Source organism: Macaca thibetana, chromosome 3 (assembly GCF_024542745.1).
Source record: "Macaca thibetana thibetana isolate TM-01 chromosome 3, ASM2454274v1, whole genome shotgun sequence".
Classification (NCBI taxonomy): domain Eukaryota; kingdom Metazoa; phylum Chordata; class Mammalia; order Primates; family Cercopithecidae; genus Macaca; species Macaca thibetana.
Genome location: NC_065580.1, coordinates 4,535,420 through 4,548,276, shown reverse-complemented (window position 1 = coordinate 4,548,276; position 12,857 = coordinate 4,535,420). Strand labels below are relative to the sequence as shown.

General features: G+C 45.0%; 1 protein-coding gene across 4 annotated transcripts in view; it reads left to right on the top strand.

The window, feature by feature from the left end:
• Positions 1 to 12,857, top strand: part of DPP6 (dipeptidyl peptidase like 6) — a 1,147,427-nt gene that overhangs the window by 1,057,739 nt on the left and 76,831 nt on the right. For all 4 annotated transcript variants that reach the window (XM_050785804.1, XM_050785807.1, XM_050785803.1 and 1 more), the window contains exons 15-16: positions 1,436 to 1,483; positions 3,541 to 3,659. In XM_050785804.1, coding sequence (XP_050641761.1) covers positions 1,436 to 1,483; positions 3,541 to 3,659 — 167 coding nt within the window. The remainder of the gene's footprint in view (positions 1 to 1,435; positions 1,484 to 3,540; positions 3,660 to 12,857) is intronic.

The following is a 12,857-nucleotide window of genomic DNA, read 5'->3' as shown; positions in this document are numbered from 1 at the left end:
GTGGTAGGGGTAGTACTGATGCCGATTGAGTTTTCTAGCAGCAGTGGTAGGGGTAGCACTGATGTTGATTGAGTTTTCTAGCAGCAGTAGTAGGGGTAGTACTGATGCTGATTGAGTTTTCTAGCAGCAGTAGTAGGGGTAGTACTGATGTTGATTGAGTTTTCTAGCAGCAGTAGTAGGGGTAGTACTGATGCTGATTGAGCTTTCTAGAAGCAGTAGTAGGGGTAGTACTGATGCCGACTGAGTTTTCTAGCAGCAGTAGTAGGGGTAGCACTGATGCTAATTGAGTTTTCTAGCAGTAGTAGTAGGGGTAGTACTGATGCTGATTGAGTTTTCCAGCAGCAGTAGTAGGGGTAGTACTGATGCTGATTGAGTTTTCTAGAAGCAGTAGTAGGGGTAGTACTGATGTTGATTGAGTTTTCTAGCAGCAGTAGTAGGGGTGGTACTGATGCTGATTGAGTTTTCTAGCAGCAGTAGTAGGGGTGGTACTGATGTTGATAGAGTTTTCTAGCAGCAGTAGTAGGGGTAGCACTGATGCCGACTGAGTTTTCTAGCAGCAGTAGTAGGGGTGGCAGTGATGCTGATTGAGTTTTCTAGCAGTAGTAGTAGGGGTAGTACTGATGTTGAGTTTTCTAGCAGCAGTAGTAGGGGTAGCACTGATGCCGACTGAGTTTTCTAGCAGCAGTAGTAGGGGTGGCAGTGATGCTGATTGAGTTTTCTAGCAGTAGTAGTAGGGGTAGTACTGATGTTGATTCAGTATTTACTAGTCCAGGCACTAAGCCAAGTGCTTTACAGACATTATCTCATTGAATACAACAGTTCCATGTGGTGAGAAGGGTTTACTACTTTCCCCATTTTAAAAATAAGTAAATTAAAACAAAAATAAGTAATTTGCTCCAGGTTATTCAGTTGGTAGCAGGTCGATTTGGCTCAGATGAGGGGAGCCCGGGTCAGAGGACTTTACCACCACACAATTTTGCCTCCCTGCTCCCTGGGTAAGAGCCAAGGTTTCTGCATTGGGAGGTCTTAGGTGAAAATGAATCAACAACTATTTTCTGCGCCAGGCTCTATGTCTGAACTTGTCTTAAATGTGCTCAGCTCGTTGCCCTTCAGAAGGTGAGTGATCTTGTAAAAGAATTCCACATCCATATTCAGGTGTGTTATCCCCAACCACAGTGTCCTCCAGCCATGAAGCAGAGGCCAGTACAGGGAGCACCCAAAGCCAATGGAATGTGCACTGGTGCCTCTCAGCCCTTAGGTGTCTGCCCACCCCTTGCTCTGGCCACAGGTGTAGCTGGACCTGAACAGGGGAGCTGCTCTCTGCAGGCCGTGGGCAGCAGTCCCTGAGGAGTGTCCATAGAGGTAGTGCCAGGAGTGTGAAGTGCAGATGTGCCCTGAAGCAAACTAACCCTGTGCACCTTGGTGATCTTTGCAGCTACTTCCTGAGCACGGAGGACCTGCCTCGGAGACGACAGCTCTACAGGTAGCTCTGGCTCCCCCTGCACACAGGGTTCCCCCCTTAGGAGGGCATCCAGGCTTTGCAGAATTGCGCCTTTTCAGTAGTTCAGAAAGAGGGGGTGGCAAAGACAGACCCCACCATAGAGGAGTAGCTGTGGAGTCCGGAGCGAAGTCATGACACTTGCAGAGGCCACCAAAGGGGTCGTTTTGAGACTTTTGAAGCTTTATTTTTCTGCTGTTGTTGACTTGGGTTTTCCCCATCACTCACTTGCCTCTTCTGCTAATGGATGGACTTTTAGCCGTCTTTCCTTTCACCTCTATTCAGTGTCACCTCAGAGGAATTATGCGCCCTCCCCACACTGAGTTTTTGTAGGGAGCAGAGTGTGGTTTGGAAATGAACCAGTGGGTCAGTGCGAGGAGCTGGCCCTGCTGTCCGGCATTGCAGCTCGCTGGCTTTGGGGGCCTCTGCCCTGAGGAAGACAGGAAGCATGATCTTGAAGCTCCTCAATTTGGAAACAGTCTCAAATTATTTGGGATCAGGGTAAATGAATGAAATTTGATTAGAAAAAAAAAAACAAAAACACATTAATCACAAATATTCTATGGCTATAAAGTAGAAGACTCATATTTATGATGAGGCCCCAAAGGCAATTTCCCATCTCAACAGCCCAACTGTGTGACTTTGGACAAGCTTCCAAATCTCAAAGAGGGCGGGGACACTGTGCCCTGAACTCTGGAGGGGGACTGGGTGTTTTCTAGGGCGTGTCCCTCTTCTACATTCAGTCCTGTCATCTGCTCAGTCACTGTCCTCACGAAAGGAGGCTTTGGGTTGTGAAGTGAGATTAGCCCTGGGCACTTTCTACCAGGGCCACAGAGGTGAGGAGCGGGTATCTGCTGCCTCCCCATGCCCCTGCATGGGAGGGCTACAGCCAGTCACACCTAAAGACACCTGGGCCACTGAAGAGGATGTTGTTCAGGGCAGACCTGAGGCTTGAGGCCAGTGGCACATGGTCTAAATGGAGTCAGCGCCTGTTGCCCCCACCCCACTGCTGGGACATGGAAAGCCTCCCTGGTGAACGCAGCCTCCCTTCCCAGCCATCGGCAGCTATGCGGAGAGGATGAGGTCAGCATGAGGGAGCCAGTGGAGGGAGAGTCACAGATGTGCTTCTCTGTGTAGATGTTCCGTCGTTGCCACACGTCTACTAGGAAAATTGAAATCCGCATGTCACCAATTAATAAACGTGAGAGGCTGCCTGGGGCCCCATCCTCTAACTTATAGAATGAGAAGGTTGTCTTCCCTCTCCCATGAAATGTCTTTACTCCTGGAACAACAGTCTTCATATTGAAACCTATGGTTAGAGGGGACCCTCCCGGGGCAAAATGTTCAGATAAGAACTTCTTCCAGGTAGATCCAGTACCTCAGGATCTTTCCATTTTAGGGAGCATATTTTAGGCCTTCTTGACTTGAAATGACCCTTGACCACAGTGGTCCCGGGTAACATCTTCAAGCCAGTTCCCACTTGCCTAGCTCCATTGAATGGGAAGCGTGAGCTCTTGCGGTTTCACTCTGTCAGGGGACGTGGCTTTTGGAAGCTGCCAGAGTTCGGTTCCACCGGTGCTGCTGCAGCCCCTGCCTGCTCGCATGCCAGCGTTTGGAACTCCAGAGAGTTTGAAGATACGTCACCCTGTTTACTCTTCTCAAATTGCTAGCCATCCACTCAGAGAGACAGGATACGTGCAGATAGAGTGCTAGATCATAACGCCGACAGCTCCATGCTCCTCGCACCAGGCCACCTGCCGAGCCGGGAGAAGGCAGCATAGGTGACCACCTGCCGGCCCTCCCACGAGCAAGGGTGCTAAAAGCTCTCGAGAGTGGGAGCGACCCACCAGCAAAGAAAGGTGGAAATGGAACTAGGTGGTCTCAGGGGCTCCAGCAGGGAGACAAAGGGAGAAAGGCCAAGGGAATCTGTAGCAGGGCTCTGCAGATCACCCTCATGGGGAGAGCCCAGCAGCTTGCGGCACCCAACGTGGAGGGCAGCTCCTCTCCGCCCACGTTCACCCCTGTGTCCTTTGCTCTTCCAGTGCCAACACAGTGGGTAACTTCAACAGGCAGTGCCTCTCCTGTGACCTGGTTGAGAACTGCACCTACTTCAGCGCTTCCTTCAGCTACAGCATGGACTTCTTCCTGCTCAAGTGCGAAGGTCAGCTCCTGCCACCCCGTCAGGGCGGAGAGCCCTGGCAGGCACATTTGCAGGGAGGGGCGGGCACACTTGCAGGGAGGGGGCGGCGGCTGTGGTGGGAGCACAGCGTATTCCAGAACAGATGAGGATCCCGCCTACCTGGTAACATTGGTCAGGGGGCGAGATGACTGGACCCCCACAAATCCTGGGGCAGTGGGACTACTTTATGTTTCGTACAAGGGTGCAGCTTATCAGAGTTGTCTGTGCATGCTGTGCTGGTAATCTCACAGTTTGTCTTCCATCGTCCACAAAAAATAATAGTCCCATGAGCTAGGTAGGGTAAATATCCTACACAGTGATGAGCCTAAGTCAACAATAAAGGTTGTAAAACAATTTCAAAGATTAACTTTTCAGTCATATTTAAGGATGATCAAATATCACCAGGCCTGGTATCCCAGCACTTTGTGAGGCCAAGGTGGGCAGATTCACCTGAGGTCAGGAGTTCGAGACCTGCCTGGCTAACATGGTGAAACCCGGTCTCTACTAAAAATACGAAAACTAGCCGGGCATGGTGGTGAATGCCTGTAATCTCAGCTACTTGGGAGGCTGAAGCAGAAGAATCGCTTGAACCCGGGAGGCGGAGGTTGCAGTGAGCTAAGATCGCACCACTACACTCCAGCCTGGACAACAGAGTGAGACTCCATCTCAAATGACCAGATAAGAAAAAAGGATTGAGGTTATGTTAAAGAAGTCTCAGAAAAATATTTTCCTATGTCCCAATTCATTGATAATTTATCCCAAACTGCAAGAGTTTGATCACACCAACCAGCATGCACAAAAGAGTAGCCATGTTGCATACAGGATACAAGGGATACTTTTGCTGCTTGTCCGTATCTTGGAAAGATATGATATGAATCTATGGAAAGGTAAGTCATAAATATGGTCCTAACAAAATATGATCTCCTGCGATGACCTCAAAGAATGAAAATATGCTACAGGCAGAGACTGAGTTCAGGAGCAACTCACTCCTCAGTTAGAGTTTCAATGCCATAAGCCATAGGTGGAGAATGAATAACTTTTATCAGAGAAATGTCTTTGCTAGCCTTTGCTAGCTACTGGAGAGCTCATGGCTTCATGACTTTGTTCTCTTTTTATCAGTGGCATCTAAAATCTTGAAAATCCACAGAACAGGAACACTCAGCCGCTTTCTCTATGCAAGCTCAGCCCCTGACATTCTTCTAAGACAGCGAGGAGACCACGGAGGGATGAGGGGGCGTGCGTCTGAAATATAACGTTAGTGCCCCAGTTCCCTCAAAGTTGATGGTACCAAATTCCTCTTTCCTGTGCGTCCCAAGAAGGAGGCCACCAAGGGTCTGAAATTATAGAGTGCTGTAGGGGAAAGAACCTAAGATCGAACTGACCCACTTCATGTATCAGATGGCAAACCCTAAGCCAGAAGTTGAGTGGATTCCCTGATTCCTGATGAGCCAGTAATACAGAGAGGGCCAGCGTCAAGGTCTCCCGGTTCCTAGCCCAGTGACTCCTGTCTCCCTGGGGCGGGATCTTTGTAAAATAAGAACTTGGGAAATTATAGGGATTGACGGGCATAGGGATTGGGAAAACTGGCAAGCAGACCCATTGGAGCCAGAGAGTCTTAGAAGGAGCTACATAATCAGAAACCGGAATCCTGTCTCAGAAGCAGGAGGTAGCTTCAATACACAGGAGGTCATGATCAAACACAGAAGTGAAAAATTGAAGTAGATTTCAAGAAGAGTGCCCCCAAGCAACAATGGTTGAATGAGAAAGGTGACAGAGCCTCCAACGTGGAGATCCTGAATTAGGGGCAGAGGTCATTTGCCAGAGGGGCTTGGTCTGGCCTCAGCAGGAGGCAGAGCCTTTGGGATCTGAGGTATGCACTGGTCAAGACAGCAACAGTGTGGATTTGTATTTCCCAAATTCTTACTATAACCAGCAAGAAGGGTCTGGCTTCTCACCATTCATGGAAAGAAGTCAGATAATAATGAGTTGTGATATGAAGGAGCAATATTTCTTTATTATCTGTGCCAGCAAGGGGAAGAGCAGAAAGCAATTCCACTCTTCAATTTGTGGAGGAAATACAGGGTTTCTTTAAAAAAAAAAAAAAAAAAAAGAAGCAGCAGAAGAAGAAGGATTTGGAATGCAGAAGAGCTTGGGGGTTTAGGAGGTGCCAAGGGGTGTGACTGGTTGTGGTGGCCCCTCTTTAATTATTGTCTCATTTGGTGAAGGGGCTGGCACCTCGTGGATCCTACCAGGTTATCAATTAATCACAGTTGGCCTTGTAGTCACTCTTCAGCCATGAGTGGGTTTCAGCCTTGAAGTACATCTTTTGTTAAAGAAAGAATTCTGGAGGTATCTGGGTCCTATCGGGATCTGACCCCTGGAGGTTTTAAGGAAATACATGAGCAGATAAGAGAGCACAGCATGTGCTCCGCAAGCATCTGGGTCAATAAATGTGCATAAGGCATGAGAGCATAGAATGGGAAAAGAAAGGGAGTGGAGGCCACAGCCCATTCTGAGGCTGTGTTTCAAGATGAAAGGTAACACATATGCAGCTTGTCTCAAGGTGGTATCTTGAGACTGGGAGAAGGTAGAAGAGGAGAGGAGAAAGAAAAAAAGTTTAAATCATGATTTGAGGCTGAGCTGCTCGGTCATATTCCTACCACATACTAACTTCTGCTCCACATGGTGACCCTCCCAGACTCCAGAACCCAACAGCTCACTTGTTGTGTTGTTTGAGATGGAGTCTCGCTCTGTTGCCCAGGCTGGAGTGCACTGGTGCGATCTCAGCTTACCGCAACCTCCACCTCCCGGGTTCAAGCGATTCTCCTGCCTCAGCCTCCCAAGTAGCTGGGATTACATGGATATATAATTTTTATATTTTTAGTAAACACAGGGTTTTGCCATGTTGCCAGGCTGGTCTCACACTCCTGGTCTCAAATGATCCACCTGCCTTGGCCTTCCAAAGTCCTGGGATTACAGGCATGAGCCACCTCGCCTGGCCCTTGTTAACAAACCCTTTCCCCACTTCCCTTTGGAGGTCACAGATCCCTGCTAAGTTCAAGCTCAAGTTTAGTCTGGATGCCTCATTCTGACAACTGGAAGCCTTTTATGGTTCAGTTTCCATAAGCTGCAGCCCTGGGTTGAAGTTAAAAAGGCTCTCCCAAAAGATCCATGGCCATGGATTTAGGCAGGGTAGTTCCAGTTCCCACATGGCGGATGTAAATATGGAACCCGAGGTAGATAGAAACACAGCCCCGTGTTGGGAGGCTGTTTGGACAAAGTGTTAAAGTTTAGAGAGCACTGTAGGGTGGCTCCTGTGCAGATTTCTAGTCTGCCACTGGCTTTCTGTCCCCGGGGCAGATTCATGTTTCTTTGTATGTTTATGTATTTGCAAGGCTTGTGTTGTGGTCTGCAAATAGTTATTGTGAAGAGATGACTCCATAGTTGATACCTGGGAGGAAAAAAGAAGCAAAGAACAAGTACAGCAACAAAAGGTCAGACACACAACTGACCCAGCCCCCAGGTACAGCCACACTGGGTCACACACACAACTGACCTGGGTCCCAGGTACAGCCACATTGGGTCATGCACACACATGACTGACCCGGGCCCCAGGTACAGCCACACTGGGTCACACACACAACTGACCTGGGTCCCAGGTACAGCCACATTGGGTCATGCACACACATGACTGACCCGGGCCCCAGGTACAGCCACACTGGGTCACACACACACAACTGACCTAGACCCCAGGTATAGCCACATTGGGTCACGCACACACATGACTGACCCGGGCCCCAGGTATAGCCATACTGGGTCACACACACACAACTGACCCAGGCCCCAGGTATAGCCATACTGGGTCACACAACTGACCTGGCCCATTTGGCACCTCCACCATCTCACCTTCGGAAAGGATGAGATGCTCCTCCTGCCAATGCCTGGATCCCTATAATAATCAAACAGATTCCTAAAATTTGAAGATAAGAATAGATCTCAGAGCATCTAATCCAGTCTCCACCCTGCCTTTCTTTTGTTGATTCAGAAACTGAACTCTTAGTCATTATGAAATTATCACCCTAGGGTTTCCTGAATCATTTAAGGTCTGTTTAAATATTTAGCCTATTGCCTCATCTTAAGGTAGATGTAAACTAGCCCTCTTCTCTACAAAACTGCTCTTTAAAATATTTACATAATAAGCTATTTTCTGGCTAAAGTAACTTGAATGCCCAAATTAAACTCTCTCCATAGAGGTAACCAAAATCCCACTTATAAAAAGAGATTTTCTGAAAAGGCTTAAATTTACAAAGACAGCAAAGTAAACAGGGCGACAGTAGCAGCCAACTCTGAACCTGGAAGCAGTTACCAGTGATAACTGCCTCAGCAGACCCTGAAGCTGAGCCTCGTCCTGCCATGGGGAAAGCTGAGCAGGCATTGGCGATGATTGCCTAAGGGATGAGATGATCCATTGCTATGAAATCTTAAAGGAGGAAATGATGATACCCATTTGGATTGCTTGGGGCTTTTTGCTGGAGGAGAAGACTCAGGGAAGGTATCAATGATGAGGTGGCATTTAAAACAAATGAGTAGGTAGGATTTGGAATGTGAAAAAGCAGCCTAAGTGGAAGGTACAGCCTGAGAAAAAGCACAAGAAATGTTCTAAGATTATGCGATGGAATCTTTTGCAGCATGTGAATCAGGATCGAATGAATACAAGCAACCTGATTTAATAAATAAAGGTAATTTAAATTAAATAATTTAAAATAATTTTATTTTTCTCCACATTTCTCAATAGATATTAAAATGGACCCAGATGTGTAGTCTAGAGCAATGTTGAGTCAATGCTCATTTCCTGTCCTGTTTCCTTCACACCCCAAGTTATTCTGAGAGATTCTTGGAAACATGTGACAAAAATAACATCTCCACTCCTAGCATTAGACACTCTTGTTTTCTTCTCCTTCCCTCCTCCTGCAGCATTTTATTATATAAATTAACTTAGTCTTCTACTTGCAACCAGAACCAAAAAAATCCTTCCTTTTTTAGGTTGAGGATAAATGTACCGGCAATGAGAGGCTTCTCTTTGGTAAAATCTGTAAACGTGCCCACATTCAAAGCTGTTCAATCCATCACACAGGGAGGGAAGTGCAAGTAGTTCAGGTTGTCTGGGCATAGGAAGGGATGATAGTCAAAGGATTTAACAACTAGGACAAGATGGATACCAACCAGCCAAAAGACGTGTCCCTGAGAGCAGATATAGGCTATCAAACCACATTAGGACATAAGGGTTGGGTATAAAATCATGAAATTATAACTGCTCCATATAGACTTCATCATTCTTCCTGCCTTTCTGCGGGCCTTCCATTAGGACAGATTTTGGTAAGTTTAGCTGATATTGACCTATCCAGTAACTTATATTCAGTATTATAACGGATATTCAGCAGTATAACTTTATCGTCTTAGTCCATTTGGGCTGCTGTAGTGAAGTACTATACACTGTGTGGCTTATAAACAACAGACATTTATTTCTCACAGTTCTGGAAGCTGGCAGTCCAAGACCAGGGTAGCAGCATGGTCAATTCCAGTAAGGGCCCTCTTTTGGGTCACAGATGACCAGTTTCTCCTTGTATCCTCATATGGTGGGAAAGATGATGACAGAGTTCTCTGGGGCCTTGTTATAAGCACACTAATGCCATTCCTGAGGGTTCCACCTTTGGGACCTAATTACCTCTCAAAGGCCTCACCTCTTAATATCATCACGTTGGAGGTTAGGACTTCAATGTATAAATTTGGGGGCAACATAAACAGTCTGTCCATTATAATCATAGCTGATTGTAGCTCATCAGTTGTTTGCAAGCAATACTTCTGTTTCATTAGTCCTTTGGCATACTGATCTTCTTCTGATGTCCAGTTTTTCTTCCACAGTGTATTTTGTCCAACATCATTATAGAGTTCCATCTAGCAGTATCAACATGTGCTTTCTCTAATTTTTCATTAACATTTCTTCTGTAGCTTCTCAATATTTGACATTTGTATGCTTATATGTTTATGTTTTATGTTTATAATTCTTAATTCCTTAAAATATTTGATTGTACATACAAACCTAAAAATTATTTTTAGGTTAATAATAATTATTTTAGGTTAATTCCTTAATTTTTGATTGTACATACAAACCCATAAATTATTTTTCTACTTTGCACAGTTACATTAAAAATATATTTGAATAGAATATATAAATAGAGGTTCAGAAATGTTTATAGCCACTATATCCACTCACTACTTCACTGGATCCCATCTCTGAATGACAATATCTATATCTAAAGGACATGGATTTCAGATGACCCCTGGATACTTGTATGAGGGATCAGCTGTAAGCCAGACTCAGTGGAACCTTGTGGAAACTCACCTATCTATGTAATATAGAGAGTTTCTGTCCACCTCTCTATTGTCTGGAAGTGAAACCAGCTATATTCAAAATATTGTATTACGATGTAACCTTTTATGATGATTTTTCAGACAATACCAAGCAGCTTTTGGTGTACATATTTAATTGGTCTTCTCAATGACCTGGTGAGATGGTAATAAAAGAAATCATCTTCTACTTATTAAGTTCTTTACAATTTGAAAAGCACATTTCTTTTTTTTTTTTTTTTTTTTGAGATGGAGTTTTGCTCTTGTCACCCAGGCTGGAGTGCAATGATGCATCTTGGTTCACTGCAACCTCCGCGTCCCAGGTTCAAGCAATTCGCCTGCCTCAGCCTCCTGAATAGCTGGGATTACAAGCGCCCACCACCACACCCAGCTAATTTTTGTATTTTTAGTAGAGGCGGAGTTTTGCCATGTTGGCTAGGCTGGTCTGGAACTCCTGACCACAGGTGATCCACCCGCCTCAGCCTCCCAAAGTACTGGGATTACAGGCGTGAGCCACCGTGCCTGACCTGAAAAGTACATTTCTAATTATATTATAATAGTTGATGACTATGTTCCCATTTCTGATTCCTTGCAAATTATATTCTAGCATAAATAGATCTACTTAGAATTCCCTAAACTCAATATCATTTTTCACATTTCCATGCTTTTGTCTTTGGCTACCTGATAAACCCCTGTACATTCTCCAAGACTTTCAGGGCAGGGTTGATTTTCATCCCCTTCCAGGAGGGATGAATGAGAAATCAGAGAACATGAAAGTGGCTGTGTATTCACCCCCAGACTGACGCCTGTGAAGGAACTCAGTCTTCAGCTGTCTTAGATGACTGGGAATGCCGGGGACAGGGAAAGGCTCGGTGGTCTCACCTTCTAGTCCTGGATAAACCCAATTCCATCTTTAAAGAAAAAAAGTACTCACCTCCTGGACTCACTTCCTAGGACAGCTGTAACAAATTACCACAATCTGGGTGACTTATACCAACAGAAATTTATTCTCTCACAGTTCTGGAGGCCGGAAATCCAAAATCAAGCTGTTGGCCAGTGTGGTTTCTCTTGGAGGCTGTGAGGGAGAATCTGTTCCACTTTTCTCTCGAGCTTCTGGTGGTTGCCAGCAGTCCTTGGCGTTTTTTGACTTACCAATGTATTGCTTTCATCTTTGCCTCTGTCTTCATGTGGTCTTCCCCCTCTGTCTCTGCATCTGATTTCCCTCTTCTTATATAGATGTCAATCATTGGATGAGGACCCACCTAATCCAGCGTAGCTTCATCTTAACTTGGTTACACCTGCGAATACCTTGTTTCCAAATAAGGTCACATTCACAGGAACTAAGGGTCAGCACTTCAACATAACTTTTGCGGGGACACCATTAATCAAACCCACAACACCTCCCTTCTAAGGCCCATATTGACTTCTTATACAAGAAAGAAAGAGTGCTCAGCTTGTTTTTCTCAGGAACATAAAATTAAGGGCAGCCACACTAGACTGTGCCAGAGACTGTTTTTAATGGCTTCACCGCATTCTGGAAGCAGCAAGAGGGGTCACTGAAGGAAGTAATGTGATACTACCATGTCTTTGGATAGCAACTCTAGCATATTAGAGGAAAAAGAGCAGTTCCAGTATAGATTCTCTCCAGGAATACTTCTTCCCTGACATAATGCAAAATTCACAGTCAAGTGGCATGGAGCTATAACAAGTTCTACAGGGTTTTCTCCTACCCATCTAAATTCAACCCTCAGAACCACTGAACAATGGCGTCAAAGTGCCCAATTTACATAATTTGTGTTTCACAGTCCTCGCCTCTGTTTAGAGAACTGGATTTTTCTCTTCAAAATGATTCTCAAGAGTATGATTTATTTTCCTTCAAGTTTTTGAAAAGGACTCAATCAATCCTGTTTCTAAGAAATGTCCAAATGCCACCAGGAAAATGAGTTCATGTATGAATTGGCCATTTGCTGCTTCCCACTGAAACATTTTTTGTTTGTTTAAAAATAACTAAATAAACTTCCTTTTCTTGAAGCCGAAGATGGAATTATTGCAGTCACTTGCTGCTCTGAGTAGGAACGAGGCAGTCTGTGTTCATGAATCCCTTACAGCTCTGGGCTGTCACCCCCACCCCTTTCATTGTTGAGCTGTGACTTAAGGAGCTACTTTCCAGACTTTAAGAAATTTGGTCTTAGACTTAACAGTTTGGTTTATGAAGACAGGCTTCTCCTTCTCCGAGTTGAATGGAACCAATATATTATTGCCCGAACCTAAAATAAAGTGACTCAATTCTGGTAACTATTCTTCTTACTATTAAATATTCCCCAAGATCTTCTGTCGTCACCATCATTGCCATCATCATCAAAATCACGGGAGATTGAAATGGCAATAAGGGAGGTCTGTGGAGTATGGAATCATAGTGTTGGGTTCAAACCTGGACTCTGCCACCTACAGTTTCGCGACCTTGGGCATCTTGGTTAACTTTGCTCAATCCTCCACACCCTCATCCTGAAAATCAGAGGAATAACAGCATGGCAGTCCCCGCTTATCCACAGTTCTACTTTTTGAGATTTCAGTTACCCAGAGTTAACTGTGCTCTGAAAATATTACAAACAGTAAGATATTTTGAGAGAGAGAGACACCCATTCATAATAACTTTTATTACAGTATATTGTTATAATTGTTTGATTTCATTATTAGTTATTATTCTTTTCTTACTATACCTAATTTATAAATGAAACTTTATAATAGGTACATATTCACAGGAAAAACATT